Source organism: Podarcis melisellensis (assembly GCF_964234715.1).
Source record: "Podarcis melisellensis genome assembly, chromosome: 11".
Lineage (NCBI taxonomy): Eukaryota > Metazoa > Chordata > Lepidosauria > Squamata > Lacertidae > Podarcis > Podarcis melisellensis.
The window spans coordinates 48,603,082-48,622,445 of NC_138543.1; the positions used below are offsets into that span (position 1 = coordinate 48,603,082).

At 43.5% G+C, this 19,364-nt stretch overlaps 1 protein-coding gene and 1 long non-coding RNA gene across 13 annotated transcripts in view; one reads left to right on the forward strand and one right to left on the reverse strand.

The window, feature by feature from the left end:
- LOC309380224 overlaps window positions 1–19,364 on the forward strand; it is a 76,481-nt gene that overhangs the window by 37,046 nt on the left and 20,071 nt on the right. Inside the window, exons 4-5 of one of the 4 annotated variants that reach the window (XR_014172734.1) lie at window positions 1,026–3,408; window positions 3,454–4,607. The exons of the other annotated variants lie outside the window; for them this stretch is intronic. This is a non-coding gene — a long non-coding RNA (uncharacterized lncRNA). Of the gene's footprint in view, window positions 1–1,025; window positions 3,409–3,453; window positions 4,608–19,364 lie in introns of those variants that run through there. 4 annotated transcript variants of the gene reach the window in all.
- Window positions 7,051–19,364, reverse strand: part of NEDD4L (NEDD4 like E3 ubiquitin protein ligase) — a 269,669-nt gene continuing 257,355 nt past the window's right edge. For all 9 annotated transcript variants that reach the window (XM_081929590.1, XM_081929592.1, XM_081929591.1 and 6 more), the window contains 8 exons: window positions 18,480–18,575; window positions 12,908–12,981; window positions 11,623–11,683; window positions 10,729–10,788; window positions 10,218–10,325; window positions 9,908–10,004; window positions 9,518–9,590; window positions 7,051–7,511 (listed from right to left, as the gene is read on the reverse strand). In XM_081929590.1, the coding sequence (XP_081785716.1) occupies window positions 7,409–7,511; window positions 9,518–9,590; window positions 9,908–10,004; window positions 10,218–10,325; window positions 10,729–10,788; window positions 11,623–11,683; window positions 12,908–12,981; window positions 18,480–18,575 (672 nt within the window). In that variant the 3' untranslated portion in view covers window positions 7,051–7,408. The remainder of the gene's footprint in view (window positions 7,512–9,517; window positions 9,591–9,907; window positions 10,005–10,217; window positions 10,326–10,728; window positions 10,789–11,622; window positions 11,684–12,907; window positions 12,982–18,479; window positions 18,576–19,364) is intronic.

The window sequence follows — 19,364 nt, forward strand, 5'->3', positions numbered from 1 at the left end:
TCCAGCCTCCCTTTGGTTGAGTCTCCCTTGGGTGCAGCTAGTAGCAACCCAGCTCATCCATCTGAAGTGAAGCAGAGCACCAGAAGTGCTACTTGGGGGGTAGGCAGTGAATGGTATTTATATGAGGCACCTCATTCATCTAAGAGTTTTCTGTTCTGTCCTTTTGTTTTAGGGGGGTGAAAACAGAGGATATGTTACTGCCTGGCGGTTAGGAAGTTGGGAAAAGGTGGATTCTGTTCCTCCTGCCCCCATGTGAACCCCTGCTATTGGGCGTATATTGTATGCCACCCCCCACCTCCCGAGAGAGTGGGACTGCTTGGCATGAATGCTTTATTTAGAGGGTGGGGTATATTTGTCAGTATTTGTCTAGGTCTCATGTTGAGGATGCAATGCAGAATTATCGGAACTGCATGCTAGAGGAGTAAAGTTTGAGTACATTGTAGGATTTCTGTGTTCGGTTGTTGTCCGTGCGCTAATTATGTGTGGAATGCAATTTTAGCTGCCGTTTAAGCTCTGCTTGGGATGCGAGTGGTGCTGTGGGTTAAGCCACAGAGCCTAGGACTTGCCAATCAGAAGGTCGGTGGTTCGAATCCCCGCGACAGGGTGAGCTCCCGTTGCTCGGTCCCTGCTCCTGCCAACCTAGCAGTTCGAAAGCACGTCAAAGTGCAAGTAGATAAATAGGTACTGCTCTGGTGGGAAGATAAACGGTGTTTCCGTGCGCTGCTCTGGTTTGCCAGAAGCGGCTTAGTCATGCTGGCCACATGACCCGGAAGCTGTACGCCGGCTCCCTTGGCCAACAAAGCGAGATGAGCGCCTCAACCCCAGAGTCGGCCACAACTGGACCTAATGGTCAGGGGTCCCTTTACATTTAAGCTGTGCTTATGGGGTTGGGAATTTAATTGGATTGGGTTGTTTAATTACATCATTGGGCATATGGTAGGTCAGAAAGAGTTTTTTTCTTTTCTTTTGCTCAGTTGTGAATTACAGTATTTTAAAACAAGAGTTTTCGTTGTATTTTTTGGTAGGTACCTCGGTTTCCGAACATTATCCTTTCTGGAAGACCTTTCAGGTTCTGAAATTTTCGAAACCTGAAAACTCAGAATGGAAATCCCAATACAGAAGCTGTGTTTCTGGTTTGACTTCCAAGGTGTGTTTGAAAACCGAAGAATTTACTTCCAGGTTTACGGCGTTCAAATTCCGAAACGTTCGTCAACAGAGATGCTCGAAAACCAAGATACCACTGTAGCTGATTTTTGGGTGTTTCATTCTGATGTTGACGAGGGCGCCTTTCTGGTTAGGGGTGTTTTATAATGTGGATTCTCGCCCCCTTAGCATTTTTGTATTTGATCTTTGTTTATGATACGTTGTGAACTACTTTGAAGCGATCCCTGCACCCTGCTTAAATAAAATAAATAATATATTTGGCTGGGGAATAATCCAAATTTTAGAAACATAGCCAGGTGGGTACACTTCATTTGTAGTGCAACATCATTCATCCAGAGTTCTCCCTCAGAATTTCAGAGAAGCAAACTTGTTCCGTTTTTTTTTTAAAAAAAGCTTTAATTTTACATCTGCATTTGAGCATTCAAACCACCACAATCCTGGTTTGTTTTCATATTACTCACAGAAAACTAGAGTAGTAACAGAGGTGGGTAGGCTGTACTACTCATCTCTATACCAACGTGTACAGATTTAAGTTCTTCCACAGGTGGAATGCTAACAAACAGTGACTTTTGAGATAGAATTCCTGCAGTCATGCTCACTCGCCACAGTGCAAAGGGCAACAAACAAAACCAACAGGTCATTTAGGTTGGTTTGCTATATTGGGATGAGGTGAGGAATGGGCTCTGACAGGGAGACATGTGATTAGCCTTCACAGCAACGTCCTCTACTGATTTGCCAGCAAATGGTCAAATACATGAAGCTCAAAAACATAAAGGTGGGGGGAGACTTCAGGAACAGTACTGGCTGCAAGATAAATAAGTGAGAAGGAAGGATTGCTTCCCAACAGGGATTATGGCAGCACCTGGCAGCCTACAGCTGTGCCTGCCTCCTTTAATTTTAGGCTTCCTATGCCAGGAAGCCAAATCTACCCCCTCTTTTTAATTTCCCACAATGCACTTCTTCTAAGGCGTTTTGTTTTGTAGGACCCATCTCTCCTGCTCAGTCTATACTGTTCAACTTTGGTTGGGGTGGTTTTGCTTTTTATAACTGAATGTTGCGCTGTTGCAACCTGTCCTGAAACCTTATAGTTGAAGGGCAAGTAAGGAATATGAAGAACGTTGTTGTGTGTCATTTGTGGGAAATTAAAATGGCGGCTCAACACAGGTAAGCCCACGGGGGGCCACTTACCAAGAAAAGGGAGCCTGCCCCCAAGGACAATTTGCCCAGGACTCCCCAATGCGGGATCTGGCCCAACTCCTCCTAGTCCTCAGCCTGCTCTCCTTATTGGCTCCTCTTTCTAACCCTACTTTTTTCTTAATTTGCTGCTCCAAAACACCAGAAGCTCCAGTTTATATGGGAAGGAGGCCACAGGTGTGCTGTGCAGATGATTATTCATAGCCAGTACCACATTCTGGGACTGGTGTGGAAGCAATCTCATGTTATCTTAGTGCATCTGCTCACCTTTACTTGCTACCTGAGCTTTCAACTAGTGTTGTCAGGGACTGAAGCTGAGGCCAAGCAGGTAACAATCAGGAAGGCAGAAAGCTGCATAATTCCACCAATAGGGATGAAATCTAGAAGCAGGTGGATTTTGATTTGTTTGGAAGACTGGCTTGACATTGCATGAAATGGAACATTTTTTCTGGATTTGGTCAGGCAAAAGTGACAATGGAACTAATCTGAAAACATTTCAAAACACCCATTTTAATCAGAAGGTGCACCTTGGCTGTTGCTGCTACAGTTCCCAGGCATATCTATATATGCAGACGTTTCAGACTCCGTTCATGCTGCAGAATAAAAATAAAATAAAATCCACATCTGTAAGTTTTCTCCCATTAACAGCCTGAAGGTTTATAATGCAGACCGACAAGCAAAAATGGGAGAAATGGGCTGCTGTGAAACAAGTGACTAAAAAGCACAACAAAAGGTTTGCGAAGCACAAAAGAGCAAACATAATGGAAGGTCACAGAGGAACAGTGATCAGAAAGCCTGTCTTTATGGCAGTGCATCCTAACACTTTGCTCTGTTTGTACTCTCTCCAAACCACACCATAAGATCCAGGGTCATTTCACAAAAGTAGCTGGCTAGGAACACCTCGGGCTTCTGGGATCTACTTTTTAATTTTTTAAACCACCAACTAGAGGCACTTGTAGAATAATGGGGGAGTGAACAGCAGAGTCAATTACGTACTGCGCTGCGTGACTCATCCACTGTATTTACAAATACAAGCCTACACCCGAGTCAGTGTTTCTAACACAAAACTCAAAGGAGCTGGGACAGCTCCCAAAGGCAACCAATTAATACTCGTATTTTACAGGCGAGGAGCACTGTGGCTAAGAAATTAGTGAATTAGCAATTTGGAAGAGATTTAATTTCCAAAGTGGCTTGCCATTGTTAAACTTACGGGAATGGAAAAACAACAACACCTTCACTTGATCTCCTGGAAGGTTACTCTGCAAATTTATACCAGAAGACCCTGGTTTAGGGTATTGGGTGATATTGGGGGGCAAATGGGCATGACTTAGCCCACTTGACAATTTGATTGTGTAACTGTATAATCCTTTGTTAGGGAATAGAACGGGAAGGATGCTAGCAAACTCCTGTTTGTTGATATAATTTCTCAGTCAAACACAGCTACTCCCCTCCCTCCTGATCATAACCGTGCTAGATCGTTACTATTTTCCTATGTGCCAAAATGTTCCTTCTGTGTAGGGGTGATCTGACCCCTCCCCCCTTTTAAGCGCTTGATTTGAAAACGTGTCGTAGTTGAATTTTAAATAGTTCCTTTGACTTTATAAGCTATTTGTGAGGTTTGCTTCCTCCCTTCACCTCCCTGCTCTTTTCTGTCAACTGGAAGGAACATCCCTCAACCATCATTTGATCAAGTGAGTGAGACGCCACATTGCTACAGGGCCAAACTAGGGGGCAAGAGCAGTGGGCCCACAATATAAAAGTTGGGTCCAGGGAGATGGGGAAAATTTAAAGGAAGCGAGGTGCCGATAACATAGCTGGCAAGAGACACGCATTACACGATGGGTAGACTAGCCTCTATGTCAAAGGAATAATAAACTCAGGCTAAATGTGGCCCACTGGGCTTCTCTGCCCTACATCCTTGGGACTCTCCACCGTGTTTTGAGAGCTGATAGGAAGGTTCTGGGCCTCTGCAGGTCAGGAAAAGGCTAGGGGCTTGAAATGCATTTGACTTTTCATTCACAGAAAGTAACACGGCGTGGTCTCCCTGGCTGGACTCCTTCAGCTGCAAACTGAGCTCCCCTCCAGCTCCTCACTCTGGAGCCTTCCCAAACAAACAGAGTCTGCAATGTAGGGGATGAACTCCTCCTCTGGGCTTGTCTAGTCCATTGCTCAGCAACATGTAGGACTCTCCCAGACTGGGATGTGAGAGGAGAAGAGCCAGCAGGACTGAGACTGTCCTGTAAGGGCCTCCTTCTGCTTCCAACCTTCTGCTTCCACCACCTCTCAGCTCATCCATTCTCCAGCCTCTTCCCTATGTCCCACCACCAGGACCCAGGGTCTAAGTCCTCGTCTTCCTGGTCCTCCTCCTGGGTGGAAGGCTCCCACCACTCCTTAGTCCAGCCTGGCACACAGGCTACATGTCCTTGCTAGGCTACTATCACACACACACTTGGATGGAGGCAAGTGAGTATGGCTGGCTTTGTACAGTATTGTTACTGTACAAAGAAAGCAATCACTTCCATTTTCCTACCACCAATGACATGTGGCTCCTGTGAGAGTTGCCCGCTAGGTAATATGGCTCCTAGACTTAAAAAGGTTCCCTACCTTGATCCAAATATAAAGATTGGCAGTCATTAGTTATTAGCAGCCCGGCCAAGACAACAATTACACTTTACATTCTGTAAATCTGGTTTCCAATTCACGTTTATGTCCTGAATTTCAAAATTGTGGTCTCCTTTTGTTTTAGCCCCCAAACAGAGCAAGGAACTGCTTAAATTTACCATTATTGTTTATTATTGAAGTTTGCTACATGGTATCCAGAACTAAAGCTCAGATTTTTATGGGTTATATTCAATGTTAGCCATACTCAACAGTGATAAAAGTAATAATGGGCATGACTAACTTTGAACACATTCATTTCAAAGGGTCTGCTCTTGAGTAGAATTTAGTTTGACCACCCCCCCAACACTGATTTTGTGCATGGCTGGAAATCTAGTACAAAGCTAAATAAAAGGTGAGGACCCAAAAACAAAATTGAAAAAGAAAAATAGCTGAAAATGGAAAAAAATAAAATACTTTCTATCTTTCTGGTGACATTGTCTTCCAGGAGTTGAAGGGACAGAATGCATGAGAGAAATGCCAATTAGCGTTATACTCTTGTGAGTTAGAAGATTAGAAGCGGGTTATGATCTAAGCTGGGTTTCACCAGAAACTAATTACCCATTTTCTTGTTTTAAGAAAAGGATAAAGATGGAGTAGATAAAACAGAGGGGAGAGAAGAGGCAGGAAGACAGGACAGATGAACAGAAAAACAAGAGTGCTGTCATCTTTTATAGTTGCATCAGATATCAGTTTAAGATCATCTCACCTGTGGAAATGCCCTAGTATCTCAGTTCATCGCATGCTTACTCAGAAGCGAATCCCACTATGTTCAATAGGACTTCCTCCCTTAGCTGGATAGCAGCTCATTTGCCAGTTTTGACTACGGTGGGCTGACTAAAACCAGCCAATGTGATTTATCCGATTAGTTCTGCTACCGTTCCCTTTTAAGTGGACCACAGGTACCATACCTGCTCTTTCCCCCTTTAATCTAGTACATAACAGTTACAAGTCAAGCATTATCGTTTAATCATGCAACATGTCATAGATTACAAAACTGACTAGATAACTGTATATATTAAATAGATCTTGGTCAAGGGGAAGAAACAAAACAAAAAACCGAACACCCAGCCCCTCAAAATACAATTAGTGTCTGCAGATTCAGCTCTGTAGGTTTTGTTTCAGCTGCATCCAAATTTGCAACTGAAAATGATTGCACCAAAAAGACAGGGGGCAGTGAGAAGGTATATCGTCACATTAATGTTTATGATTTCTTTAAAAAAAAAGAGGGAGAAAGAAAGAGATGAGCTCCAATGTGGTACAATAAAGTGCTTCTAGAATTGGTGCAGTTAAAAATAAAGGGGAAAAAATATATATCCTCATTTAGAGACCATTAGCAAATGTATAGAGACAGGAGTTTGTGTGGATCTGGTCTTCACAGCCTTTGTCCAAATCAAGCCGTTGCCAGGATTAGTTCAGAATGCCTCCATTGGCAAAGAGTAGAGAATTAAACAGTCACTGTACAAAGGTAAGCAGCAGGATTAAGCATACCCCCCCCAAGACAATAATGCCATCTCCATCACCAAAAGAGCTATATAATACATATCAATATTATTAAAGAATAATGAAACAATTTCCTTATTGAATGAGAGATTTGGCATGCTGTGTTATGATCCTCTTGTAAATATTCTGTTGATTTGTATAAAATACTTTACATCAGAATCACTGTTTTTCTCTCCGTTGTCTGTGAAAGCTCAATGCGTGTAATTAAAAGGCATTAGGTATATTCTGATAATACTTCCAATCTGCAGAAAATTCCTTATAAAAACGTTGCTCCTAGGATTCCAAAAGATGGGGGACACGAGGCTGAACAACAAAAATAACGGGGGGGAAAGAGGTACTTTCGAAACCAAAATGCCACAGGCATCAAGTCTATAGACAAATCGTGAGGAAAAGAAGTAAGCTCATTTTTTCCCAGTATATGCTTCTTTTTGTTTAATTGTATTGAAATAAAATTTGAAAATGTCTTAAATCATTTTTAGAAAGTAAACATGAGCTGTAATACTCTACCTGTAAAAGGATTAATTCCATTCATTGTCATTAGAAAGTATGTAAAACATTTATTAAGGGCTTTTGCCTAGAGGCACAACATAAATAGAACAAGTCCTTCTGAAATATAGTCAAGAGTACACATCCACCAGTTGGTAACTTGCCATGGAAATTTCAGAAATACTATCCACAGGTGAGAGAAAGTTACTTCCAATTTAGACGTCTGCACTGTACAAGAGTTTGCTCCATGAACCAACCACCGTGCAACTTGTTCTGCCTCTGGGTCTTGCGAATGTCTTGTCAGGCAAATCGAAAAGAGCACACTGAACTTGCTCCGTGAACAGAATCTTTGTTTCAAAAATAATAACAACAATAGTAGTAATAATAAGGAACAGGTGCCGTCTTAATCCACCCCTTCAAATCCTTGAGCGTTTTCAACAGCCATAAGAAGCTTTTCTCGTAATTCTTCAAAAGAGTCATACGGAGGTAAGTCAAGGCGATTAAAGCTGAAATGGGAAGAGGGGAGAGAAGGTGTCATTATAGTGTCCTGTTAATTTCAAATCTGCATGCATTTTTCAGGTAGCAACACTAAGGAAAAGGACTTGTGGCAACAAATAGCACTTTCGTTGTTGCTTTTTAAAGGATGCCTTGGGATTCTTAACTCCAACAACATATTTGAAATTCCTTGTTATTCTTCTTTCTGAACTACCGTATTTTTCGCTCTATAGGATGCCGGACCATAGGATGCACCTTGTTTTAGAGGGGGAGGAGAAAAAAAATTCTCCCCCTCTCTGCTCAGCACCCCTTCTGCAAAGCGGCAGGAGAAATGGAAGGGGCTCCATTTCGCTGAAGGGGCTTCACTTCGCTGAAGGGGCGCTGCGCAAAAAGGGGGAGAATTTTTTTTCTTGTTCTCCCCCTCTAAAACAAGGTGCGTTCTGTGCGTTCAAAGTGCATTCACCCGAAGCCTCCGGAGCGCAGCGGCGGTTCCCGCTGAGCTCCGGAGGCTTCGGGTTCCTTTCGACCTGCTCTTTGGGGCTGGTGGGGGGAAGTGCTGCTTTCCCCCACTGCCAGCCTCAAACACCAGGTCGGGGAGCAGCGCAAAGGCGGCACGCTGCTTTCCCCCACACCAGCCTCAATGATCCCTGAAGCCTTTGGAGCGCAGCGCAAGTTCCTGCTGTGCTCCGCAGGCTTCGGGTTCCTTTTGCTGAAGCCGGGAGAACAAGACTCTCCTGGCTTCAGCGAAAGGAGCCTGAAGCCTCCGGAACGCAGCGGGGACTCGCGCTGCGCTCCGAAGGTTTCAGGCGGCTATCCCTGAATCCTGGAGAGTGAGAGGGGTTAGTGTGTACCGACCCCTCTCGCTATCCAGGCTTCAGCGAAAGCCACGCGAAGCCTCCAGAGCACGGAGGGAGCACTCCCTCTGCGCTTCGGAGGCTTCACGTTGCTATCGCTGAAGCCAAGGAGCCTGCATTCGCTCCATAGCAGTGGCGTAGCGTGGGTTGTCAGCACCTGGGGCAAGGCAAGTAATTTGCGCCCCCTAAGCCCCAGATGTTGCGCCCGGTGCAGCCGGCCCCCCCGCACCCCCCCACGCTACACCACTGCTCCATAGGATGCACACACATTTTCCCTTCATTTTTGGAGGGGAAAAAGTGCATCCTATAGAGTGAAAAATACGGTAAATGAATATTTGCAATTCAAAGTCAAAGCCACATCTCTCACAGATGGCAGCTTGGCTTAGGTTCCTTTCTGAACCCCCCAAGGAATCAGCTCAGATGAAGCCAGGGTTGTAGGGCAATATCATTCATATTTGCTTTTGGCACTCATTAATGTAATACCGTATTTTTCGCTCCATAGGACACACTTTTCCCCCTCCAAAAATGAAGGGGAAATGTGTGTGCGTCCTATGGAGCGAATGCAGGCTTTCGCTGAAGCCTGGAGAGCGAGAGCCATCGGTGCGCACCGACCCCTCTCACTCTCCAGGCTTCAGGAAGCTATCCACAAGCCTTGCAAGCCCTGTGGGTGTTCCCGCGGGCTCACAAGGCTTGTGGGCAGCAGCCTGCAGCCCCAGCGAGTTTCCGCAAGCCTTGCACACCCGGCGGGAGGTCCCGCCGAGTGCACGAGGCTTGGGGTGGCAGCCTGTTGCCCGAAGCACAGGGAGCCCTCCGGAGGGCTCTCCGTACTTCGGGCAAGTGTCTGCAAGCCTTGCGCGCCCGGCAGGAGCTCCCGCCGAGTGCACGAGGCTTGGGGCGGCAGCCTGTTGCCCGAAGCACAGGGAGCCCTCCAGAGGGCTCCCCGTACTTCAGGCGAGTGTCTGCAAGCCTTGCACGCCTGGCGGGAGGTCCTATAGGGCGGGTGCGTCCTATGGGCCGGTACGCCCGATAGTACAAAAAAATACAGTAATTAATGCGCAAGCCAATGTAAGAAAAATAACCCCAACCTCACACACAGCTAAAAGTAGCTAGTATATCAAATTTCATCACTGTAAATGACTTAATGCGCCTTGTTTGTGACTTACCATGTATGAGCTCTGGGCAACTTCTCAGGGCTTCCCCATTGCTCTATTGTAAACAGCTGAGGACCATTTGAACCTGGATCAAGGGTAAAAAAGCACATGAATGTGAAAGAGTCTCTTTGCAAGATGCAGCCTGTTACGGTCTACACACCAGTGACTCTAGGAAGGTGTGCACTCTTGCCCTGACTCTGTGTGTGTGTCACACAAAGTGGCAAAATGCTCATCCCGTTGTGACCCCAGTGACGAGCAACAACCTCGACTCTGGCAAAAAAGAGGTGCCGACAAGCTTAGAAAGGTCAGTGGAACCATAAACTTGGCTGTTCAGGGTTTGTGTTTGCTATCTTTGCAGAAGATTTTGTCAAAAGCTATCAGGATGCATTTGGTTTAACTCACCGTAAAGTTCAGCAAATCCATTCATAGGCACTCTTGACGTCCCAGTTACAAATTGCAATAGCCGGATACGTTTCTCAGCGTCCATCAGCAGAACAGCCTATAAAACACGACAGTTGTGGAAACTTAATGGAGGCACAGCCAAAAACCCTAATGTTGTCACTGATAGTGCAATCTGAGAAACAGGCAGAGAGGTCTTTCCACGAATTGTCATGCACATTTTAAGAAGTGACCAGAGGTCAACAGTTGGTTAGAGGACAGAATCAAAGTTAAGAAAGAAGGCAACAGTTTATACTGAGAATCATAGTGTTACCTTCCAGTACCACTGAATGACAGGATGGTTTGGACAATATCCGTTCTTGTAGATGGTGTGCTGTCTCCAGTCATTGACATCAACATCGCCAAGGCCACACATTAGCAACTGCGGAGGAACGAATGAAGATTTTGAGAGATGGGTATCAGCTGCTACACTACAAGTATTTGCCATAGGTTTAACAGGTTTATCAAGATATATGCGGAAGATCTCCACCCTGCCACCTTCTGCCAATAGTTCTTGCAGAATTTCTACCAGCAACATATATATGGAGTCATACTGTATTGATTCTTAGAAAGCCTGAAAAATTAACTTACACTGATGTGTAGCTGGACTGAAGCCTCTGAAAACACACCCATGCATTATCAAGAATTTTTTCCACGAATTCTTAATAATAAAGACAAGGGCTTGTTGATAGATCCTTGCAGGGTTCCTGTCCACATTTATTTATTTGCACTGAATAAAAATAACTAGCTTTCTGATGCTGTTGTAAGAATGAAAGGCAACTAACCTCCAGCTCATTTTCATCAAAAATCTTAATCAGGTCAGTAGGCAGGAGCTCTGTGAAACCCTGAAAAGCACAAATACATACCGAATGAATGACAAGGTTCTTCCATTAAATAAGGCAGAGTCTCAGGTTGTTCAGTTGCAAGTACATGAGAAAACAATTCATTCAAGACGAAAGCTACAGCAAACAGCTTTTAAATTAGAAACTTTGTGTTTCCTCTAAGACCTAAGCAGTATACTTATTTTTTAGTATAAAAGCAGTGGTGGGGTGCCTTTTTCTGCCTGAGGGGCAGATTTGCTTCTGGGCAACCCTCCTTTTCTGGGGGTTTCATGTCTGAGGTGGGGGGGGGGCAGAGATAAAAGTGGACAGTGCAAATTCTACTTTTGTAAAGTAGAACAAAACAAGGAAACAGGGAAAACAGACATCATCGTTCTGATGTGACAAAAATATATTGAATGACTACACAACTCTTTGCCATGTTGTGTTTATACATCTGTAGAAATGACTAGAATATAGTTTTCATATATGCTAAAAATCATTGGGCATTTTCTTATAAAGGTATTTAATTTGCAAGTAGGCTTCTTGCAAGATACACTTGTAGTTCGTTTTCTGTTGCATCCTCACCTTTGTACCAGTATATGTGCAAATTATATATATATATATTCGTGGTCCATTCTGTTAGAATAACACACCTTTTGGGGAGTAGTGTGACGTGGTCTCTTAAACCTGACATCGCTTAGGGCCTCAGCATGTCTTAATCTGGCCATGATTGCTTTCTGTGCTCTATCTCTGGCATACTTTGCTGCTTATCTGAAGGCCACCAAAGTCTGGCTGCCCGACTCCGATGAATGCAGACCACTCAGCAAAACAGAAGGAGGTTTACTTGAAGGAACTTACCTCCAGAAATGCATTCATTTGCTTCTGAACCCGGTTGACAAACCTCCACTGGATGACTAAGCTACAGTACACAAAGAGAAATGGCACTTTCATTAGGAGGAATAAGAGAGATCGTTTAAATATCTTAACTACCCTAATGCTTTTCTGCCTTCCCATTTACGGCTCCAGTAATCTTTCATCAAACTAAGAAAAAATGTAAACAGAACAAATGAGGCAAACACAATCCTCCCCATTCCAGCTGCAGCTTCGATATCATTTGCTGAGCTCATGAATATGTGTGTCTCTTCATTAATTTCTCAGATTTCCTTTGGGAAACCAATGAGATGGTGGAGGAGGAAAATTACTGATGAGCATAAAAGAGTAATTCAAAGGAAACTCTGTTTCACTTTACAGCCTGACATTTAAATAGCTTAGCGTGCACATGCTTCAAAGTGCTTCAGATATGCCCTTTCCATATTAAGGGGTATGCCATGCAGAGATGGCATGAAGTTAATCTTGCGGTTCCTATGGAGATTGTAGTCTGTTTTACCATTATTTGGCTGAAAGAAGATTAATCTCTCCATCAAAAAAACCAACCCATTGGGAATTTGGTGCCTCCCTTCATTTAACATGCCTGTATATCAGAGGAAGGACCAAACAAGATGTTATGCAGAGTTCAGGGTCATTCTTTTCCATTTTGGAAGGCTTCAATCTGGAGTGCGGCTAGCTGGCCGCTACTCCACAAAAAAGAGCTGATTTTCCCGTAACAACTTTTCTTCTGCTCCTCCATACATCTCCCATTGGTTGCTTTTTATTTTAAAAGAAAAAATGGGTTTTAATCTGGGAATGGCTTCTAGTGAAGTCATCTCCACCCCCATCATTCTGCCTGGACACTGAGATCCAGCGCCGAGGGCCTTCTGGTGGTTCCCTCATTGCGAGAAGTGAGGTTACAGGGAACCAGACAGAGGGCCTTCTCGGTAGTGGCGCCCGCCCTGTGGAACGCCCTCCCATCAGATGTCAAGGAAAGCAGCAGCTATCTTATCTTAAAAGACATCTGAAGGCAGCCCTGTTTAGGGAAGTTTTTAATATTTAATGCTGTGTTGTTTTTAACACTTGATTGGAAGCCGCCCAGAGTGGCTGGGGAAACTCAGCCAGATGGGCGGGGTATAAATAAATTATTATTATTATTATTATTATTATTATTATTATTATTATTATTATCTTTAAAGTCCAGTTTGAATAGCTAAACTGCTAGGGCTGTTAAACACCACATTGAGTACATAGACACACACACACACATACATACTCAATGTATTCCCTTTTGTTTTCATTTGTGACCGTGATTTCTGATCCATTCGGCTTCAAGTCAACTTGATATGTCTGTAAACAAAACAAAACAAAAATGCATTAGCTATAAGGAGACGTCTGTAGAAAAGTATTGCTACAGCTTTCAGGCACAAATTTATTACATTTTAATGAACAAGCTCTCTGAATTTTTAATGCCTATGGAGGGTTGTGTTTTGCTGGTCAAAATGATTTATGCTTAAGGATGACCTCGAGGAGGACAAATGGATGTGAAGTAATGGATAAATCAGAATTCAGCACCACGATTTCGTTAGCAAATTCAAGGGAAAGCAGATTGGCATGTCATCTGCTCAGTTATAAAGAATTTGATAGTGTTCAGCAGGGACTTGGATGGCAGCTTTAGGGATGCCTCTTCATGTGCTGTTTGGCATCTCTTCAGAAGACTCAACACAGCTGCTCTCTAATGGTCCCAGGATAAAAAGCATCAACGGTACCCATGGAATTAGCTCTTGCAGAACGGCTCGAGCATCCCATAAATGAATCAATCCCCATTTAGTGATCGCGAGGCCTCCTGCAGTCAAAGGGACCTGCCTTGTGTCTAGGAGCCTATCTATTTATTCCCACCAATATATACCTGGCAGCCTTGCAGAGTAACGAACGTTAGGGAGGAAAAGACAGATTCTCCGTTCAAGAAGTTTACGTAATACAATGCAGGCAGTGGGAGATCCATTTCACACATTGCATTTTAGATATATCACACAGGTTTGGTGTAGTGGTTAAGAGTGGTGGACTCGTAATCTGGTGAACCGGGTTCGCTTCCCCGCTCCTCCACATGCAGCTGCTGGGTGACCTTGGGCCAGTCACACTTCTCTGAAGTCTCTCAGCCCCACTCACCTCACAGAGTGTTTGTTGTGGGGCAGGAAGGGAAAGGAGAATGTTAGCCGCTTTGAGACTCCTTCGGGTAGTGATAAAGTGGGATATCAAATCCAAACACTTCTTCAACGGTGTGCCCTCTAGATATTGTTGGACTACAGCTCGGTCCAACGTGACCAATGGTGATCAGCTGGGACTGATGGGAATCTAACAACACCTTGGAGGGCACCATGTTATCTACCTCTGCTTGAAGACACACATATGGGAAAATGTGTTTGCAAACATATGAATAAGACCGGTGAATGTTTGCCAGGCAGCTGAGATGGACTGCAGCTCACATGTTGGAATATGCATCGGATGGCAAACCTGAGTTTGCCACTGTGTAACGCAGGGATGGGGGACCTCAGGCCTGGTGGACAAATACAACCCCCCCCCCACTTTCAGTCTGGGACTTGAGACTCTCCCCATGCTACCCATTTCTAGCTCTCCTTGAGTGCTTCTACTAGGGCTGGGTGATATATCAATATATCATCCAAAACCGGTTTGAAGTCCATATTGTGATGATGGTTTCATAATTTTTGACCTGGCAATATATTGCAAACCATGATGTGTGTGTGCGCTATGTAAAAATCACAATGTGGGGAAAACTGGGAGGCCAGCCAATGCCGCAACGTGGCTCCATCCTCATTCCCGATATTGTGATATATCCATGTTTAGCTGGTGATATAGTGCAATATTGAAAACTAGATATTGCCCAGCCCTAGATTCTACCTAGTTGGAATGTGCCCTTCCAACTGTGAAAATTCCTCTTGGTTTCCTGCATAGAAGATGGCGATATGTGTTGGTTGCTTGCTTGCTTGTGGATAAGAAGCCTTTTGACTTTTGCATGGCTGAGATATAGCCTACTGGACAAAGGTTAAGAATTGCATCTGTTCCTCCTGACCTTGGCCTCCAGATCACTCTCAGAAGGTCACCCTTGAAAGAATGTGGTCCTCCGTCTGAAAAATGTCCCCTTTCATTACATATTTCTATGTACCAAGCAAAAACGTTTCTCTTTAACCAGGCCTTTGGCGGATTAACATTCTATGTTCTTTTAATTGTGTCTGTGGGTGTGGTTTGTTCTTGTTCTTGTTTTTATTACATATTTTGTGTTTTTATGTTGTGAACCACCTTGTGATCATCAGATAAATAAACACATGCAATGCATGAAATGAGCCTTAAGGATGTTTCCAAGATGATATATATACTTCATACTTAATGATTTGGAGGAATTTTTATAGAGGAATGCGCTTGGCACTCTTTACCAGCAACACTTAATTTTTTTTGGGGGGGGGGGAAATCCATATCGCTTTTAAAGGGAAAACCCATTAACCAAATTAGTTGTTGCTCATATATCTTTCCCGCAAGGCTAGTGCTGATTTTCCTTTCGGCTACACATTGCTTCAGCATAATTATTCCAAAGTAGAATCAGAGAAAAGAGAACATTAAACTAGAGAAGTTCTTGCAATATTTACATTATAGGAAGCACAAAGGAGTGATCTAAAGTTGATAACCTAGTTATTCCGAGCTGCAGAATGCGGAATCCAGAAAATCCCACAATGATTTGCAATTCCTGGATACAAATTCAGACGGGCATTTAGACTAGATCAAGTGTGACAAAAGTGAAGGGAGAAATAGATGAGCCTCCTTTCATCGATAGCGGAAGCAAAGCACTCATGTCCTCCTAAAAACTTGGGATATATTCATGCAGCGTGCTCTATGATGAATCATAACCTGATGTTGGTAATGGCCAGGAGAAGGAATACCCCTCCCACTGGGTAAATTGGGTAAATTGTGTTTTCGTCACATTAACAGTTGGGAATTTCTATGTCATGCTCATATTAATGTTGTGATACATATGTCCTACATATGTAGGAAACAATGGTCACTTCTGGTACCTATTGGTGGCACTCATAACCTTTCCAAAACTGGCTAATCTATAGTGGTGTTTGGATGCTGGAATCCTAGTACTGTACAGGTAACTCACATTTTATGCTTATTTTGCTAACACAATTGTAGTTTTGCATTTGGGGGGGAGAGAGAAATAAATAAACAAATGGAGGAGAGTGGAGGAAACCCACTCTCAATTTATTTATTGCCTGCCTCACCTGTGCAAAGCGACAATTGAGGGTTTACCCAGCTTTGGGATAACATTTTCTTTTACTTATTATTTAGTTGTGACATTGACAGCTCACATTTCCTCCAAGGAGATCAAGGTGGGGTGCACTGTATCCTCTCCCCCCCCCGGGTTTTATCCTCACAAAAACCCCTATGAGGTCTGTTAGGCTGAGAGAAAATGATTGGCCCCCATGCAAGGTGCATAGAAGAGCGGAGATTCGAACCCGTGTCTCCTAACTCTCAGTCCAACACTCTAGTTGCGACACCACACTGGTGTCAAGCCCGCAGTACTATAACCTCTTGAAATGAATGGAGATTGCATGGCAGCAATGTTTGGAGTTTAAACACTCGGTGGAAATCTTTAAAATTAGCAACCCCCCCCCCCGCAAACAAAAAAAGAGGTGCTCTCTCACACACCCAAATGCATGGTCAGAATGGATAGAACAGAATGTCAAATGTATTAGAATGAAGAAGAACACATGGATTGGTTTCTAAAAGAAATAACAACCCCCCCCAAATATATTTGGGTACTGCCTGTATGAACACTTGCTACCAGAACATTGTCTGCGAAGAGGAGGAACACCACATGGCAAAAAGCTTAGAATAAACCTGAGCACCAATGCCACGCACTGCTCCTAACTCATTCATTCTTATTACCCCCTCCCCCAACGCAAGAGCCACTTAAAAAACATGAAAGACAAACGATGTGCAAAAATTTACAGATAATTAAAGAGGAAGCAGCAGACTGAAAGAAAGCAAAGCCTAATGGGGCAAATGTTTAGCAATAATTAGCCTGGAGAAACCACATGCAAGAATCAAAGCCCCAGAACTGTTATCTGGAGGAGAGAGAGCAGCAAAGAGAGAACAAATGAGACGTTTGAAAGAGCATTTCTTTAAGCAGAAAGGGAAAAGGACAATGACACATAGGAGAGCCAAGGACAGATTCCAATTATCTTGTGTCTCTGTCCATCTTCCCAGGGCAATGGAAAAGAAAGAAAGGAGGGTATTGCTAGAGAGTATCGTATTTCTCCGTCTATAAGACACCCCCTAATTTTTGACATTTTTTTAAGGGAAAAAACCTATACACGGGAAAATACGGTAATTAGGAAGAAGGTGTGGCAAGCAACTGCTCAGGTAGCAGCAAACCATCTTTAAGGCCACGTTTGAGGGTACATTTCACTAGGTCTCCTATAATGCACCTGCCCAAGACATGCAGGCGATTGCAGTTCACAACCTATTTACTTCAAATTAGTTCTGCATTAAAGCCAGCTGAATTTTTCTGGAGTGAATGAGTTGTAGACTATTCAACTCATTGTATAGTCATTGTACTGTGTACACCGCCGCAACTATCGCACCCAACACAGTTCTAATTTTGCAAAACCTTTACAAGTTATTATGACTTTTGTCTCCTAAATTGCACATCGCTTCTCTCAACAAGAATCCCTTTGTGCGAAGCTCTCAGCTCCCCGGTGGTAAGAAAGTAAAATGAGAAACTGTTGAAGCCGAAGCAAAAAGCAAGCAAACACAGACTTCGAATGCACTATGTTATGTTATGGTTGTCTGAATCATGATGGGGGAAAACTCAGATTTAAATATTCAGAATTGCTGTTTTAACTTTTAAAACACTGAAAGTCAAATATAAAATAATAGATTTCCATTATCAAGAACCTGGTGAACTGAAGAAACCAAGACCTCAACCACACAGTATGGGTATAGGAATCAGGGCTTCTAAACCTTTCTTGACACAAGACAGCAAAATATGTCGCTTCTGCCACAAGAACACAAGAACATCCCTGGCTGGATCAGGCCATGGCTCAACTAGTACTACTGCTTCTGTTCTCACAGGGGCCAACCAGAACGCCATTAGTCATCCTCACTATGCAGACACATCATTTCTATATATCGTCCCCACACTGGCAACAGGGGCCTCCAACAATACTTTGGACTGGCTGTATTTCTGCTGAAGTCTACTCCACCCGAAAGCAACATTTTCTTGAGATTGCTGTGCTTAGTTCTTGGAACCCTTTTGAAAAAAATCTGACGCTATCTTGAAGGCACTAGAAGACATTCATTATTTGGAAAATGCAGTGCCAAAGCAAGGCAAAAGTAATATAAAACCATTTTGACTTGCTACACACCCATTATTCATTCTGGTCTTCTACAAAAGGAAAATCTGGAAGATGCTTTGCCATTCTCAGATGCCAAGATGAAAGCATTTTCTCTCGGTTGCAATCCTAACATATTTCCCCAATAAGGACTGCACATTGTCTCATTTGGGAGCCCATCAACAGTCTTAACCAACTGCAATGGTGGTCACTGAGGAATTGTTAAGTATCTTCTGGCTAGCAGTTTTTAAATGTTCTCCTGAAAATCGCTACTGATATTATCAGCCTCAAGTTTACACATTGAGGCCATTGTCACACATCTGGTTCTCCATCGCTGGGGTGAGGCATGCTCTTCAATGGCTTATGTGATGCTGAATACATATCACAGGCCAACATCTCAAAAGAACAAATGCAGTAATTGGAACAACTCTCACATACCTGCCCAAAGTTTTCTTCATCTATGCAAAACATGAGATCCAGCTCTGTGGGGTCGTTTTCCAGGATCCATTTCAAGGAGTTGTAATATTCACTGTCCTATAAGTAATGGTAGCGGTTCCCATTAATCATTTCCCCCCCAAAAGACAGCAAAAGACTTTACAGCAATTTGTGGGTAAGAAAAATAACAAAATAAATAACTGCAGTTTCTGGAAATGTCTCACAACAAGTGAAAATATGAGTGCTGCGAATCACTGCTGGGCTTTTATTATGGCAACTGCAACTTCTGGCAGACAGGATTGATAATCTGAAGCTTCCAGCATCTCTCAGCTCGCACAGAAACAGCTTTTTGATCCTATTAGTTATTCTGATACCTTGTCATTATTTTTAAAATGTGTGTTTATTCTGCCTTGGTTTGCCATTATTCACATTGTTGTTTTTAATTTACAGTTGGCGTGGCCAGCAAAGGGTTTATACTATGGAGGGATCCAGTGGTGTCCTGTGTGTTGATGGAGAGCTCTTTGATCCAGCAGGGGTTTCCATCAGAGAACAGGGGGAGAGGCACTTTTTGCTGGATTTTGCTTCATGCAGTCGCCCGTCTCCCCCTTTTCCACCTCCAGTGGGTTAAAGGACCCTTTGGAACAGGAGAGGAAAGTGCCAGAAGGAGGGGGAAATAGGCAAAAATCGCCTCTCGCGCTGTTCCACTGATGAAAGCCTTTGCTGGATCAAAGAGCCCCCTTTCAAATGCAAGGAACACAATTCAGTACAAACCTATATGAGGTAACACGACAAGAATAAAAATACTGGCATATACCACTCACTGTTTTGTTTTTGTTCTTTTGTCCTGATCCATTAATATCTGAATCAGGGGCCTTTCTGCTCTGTGTG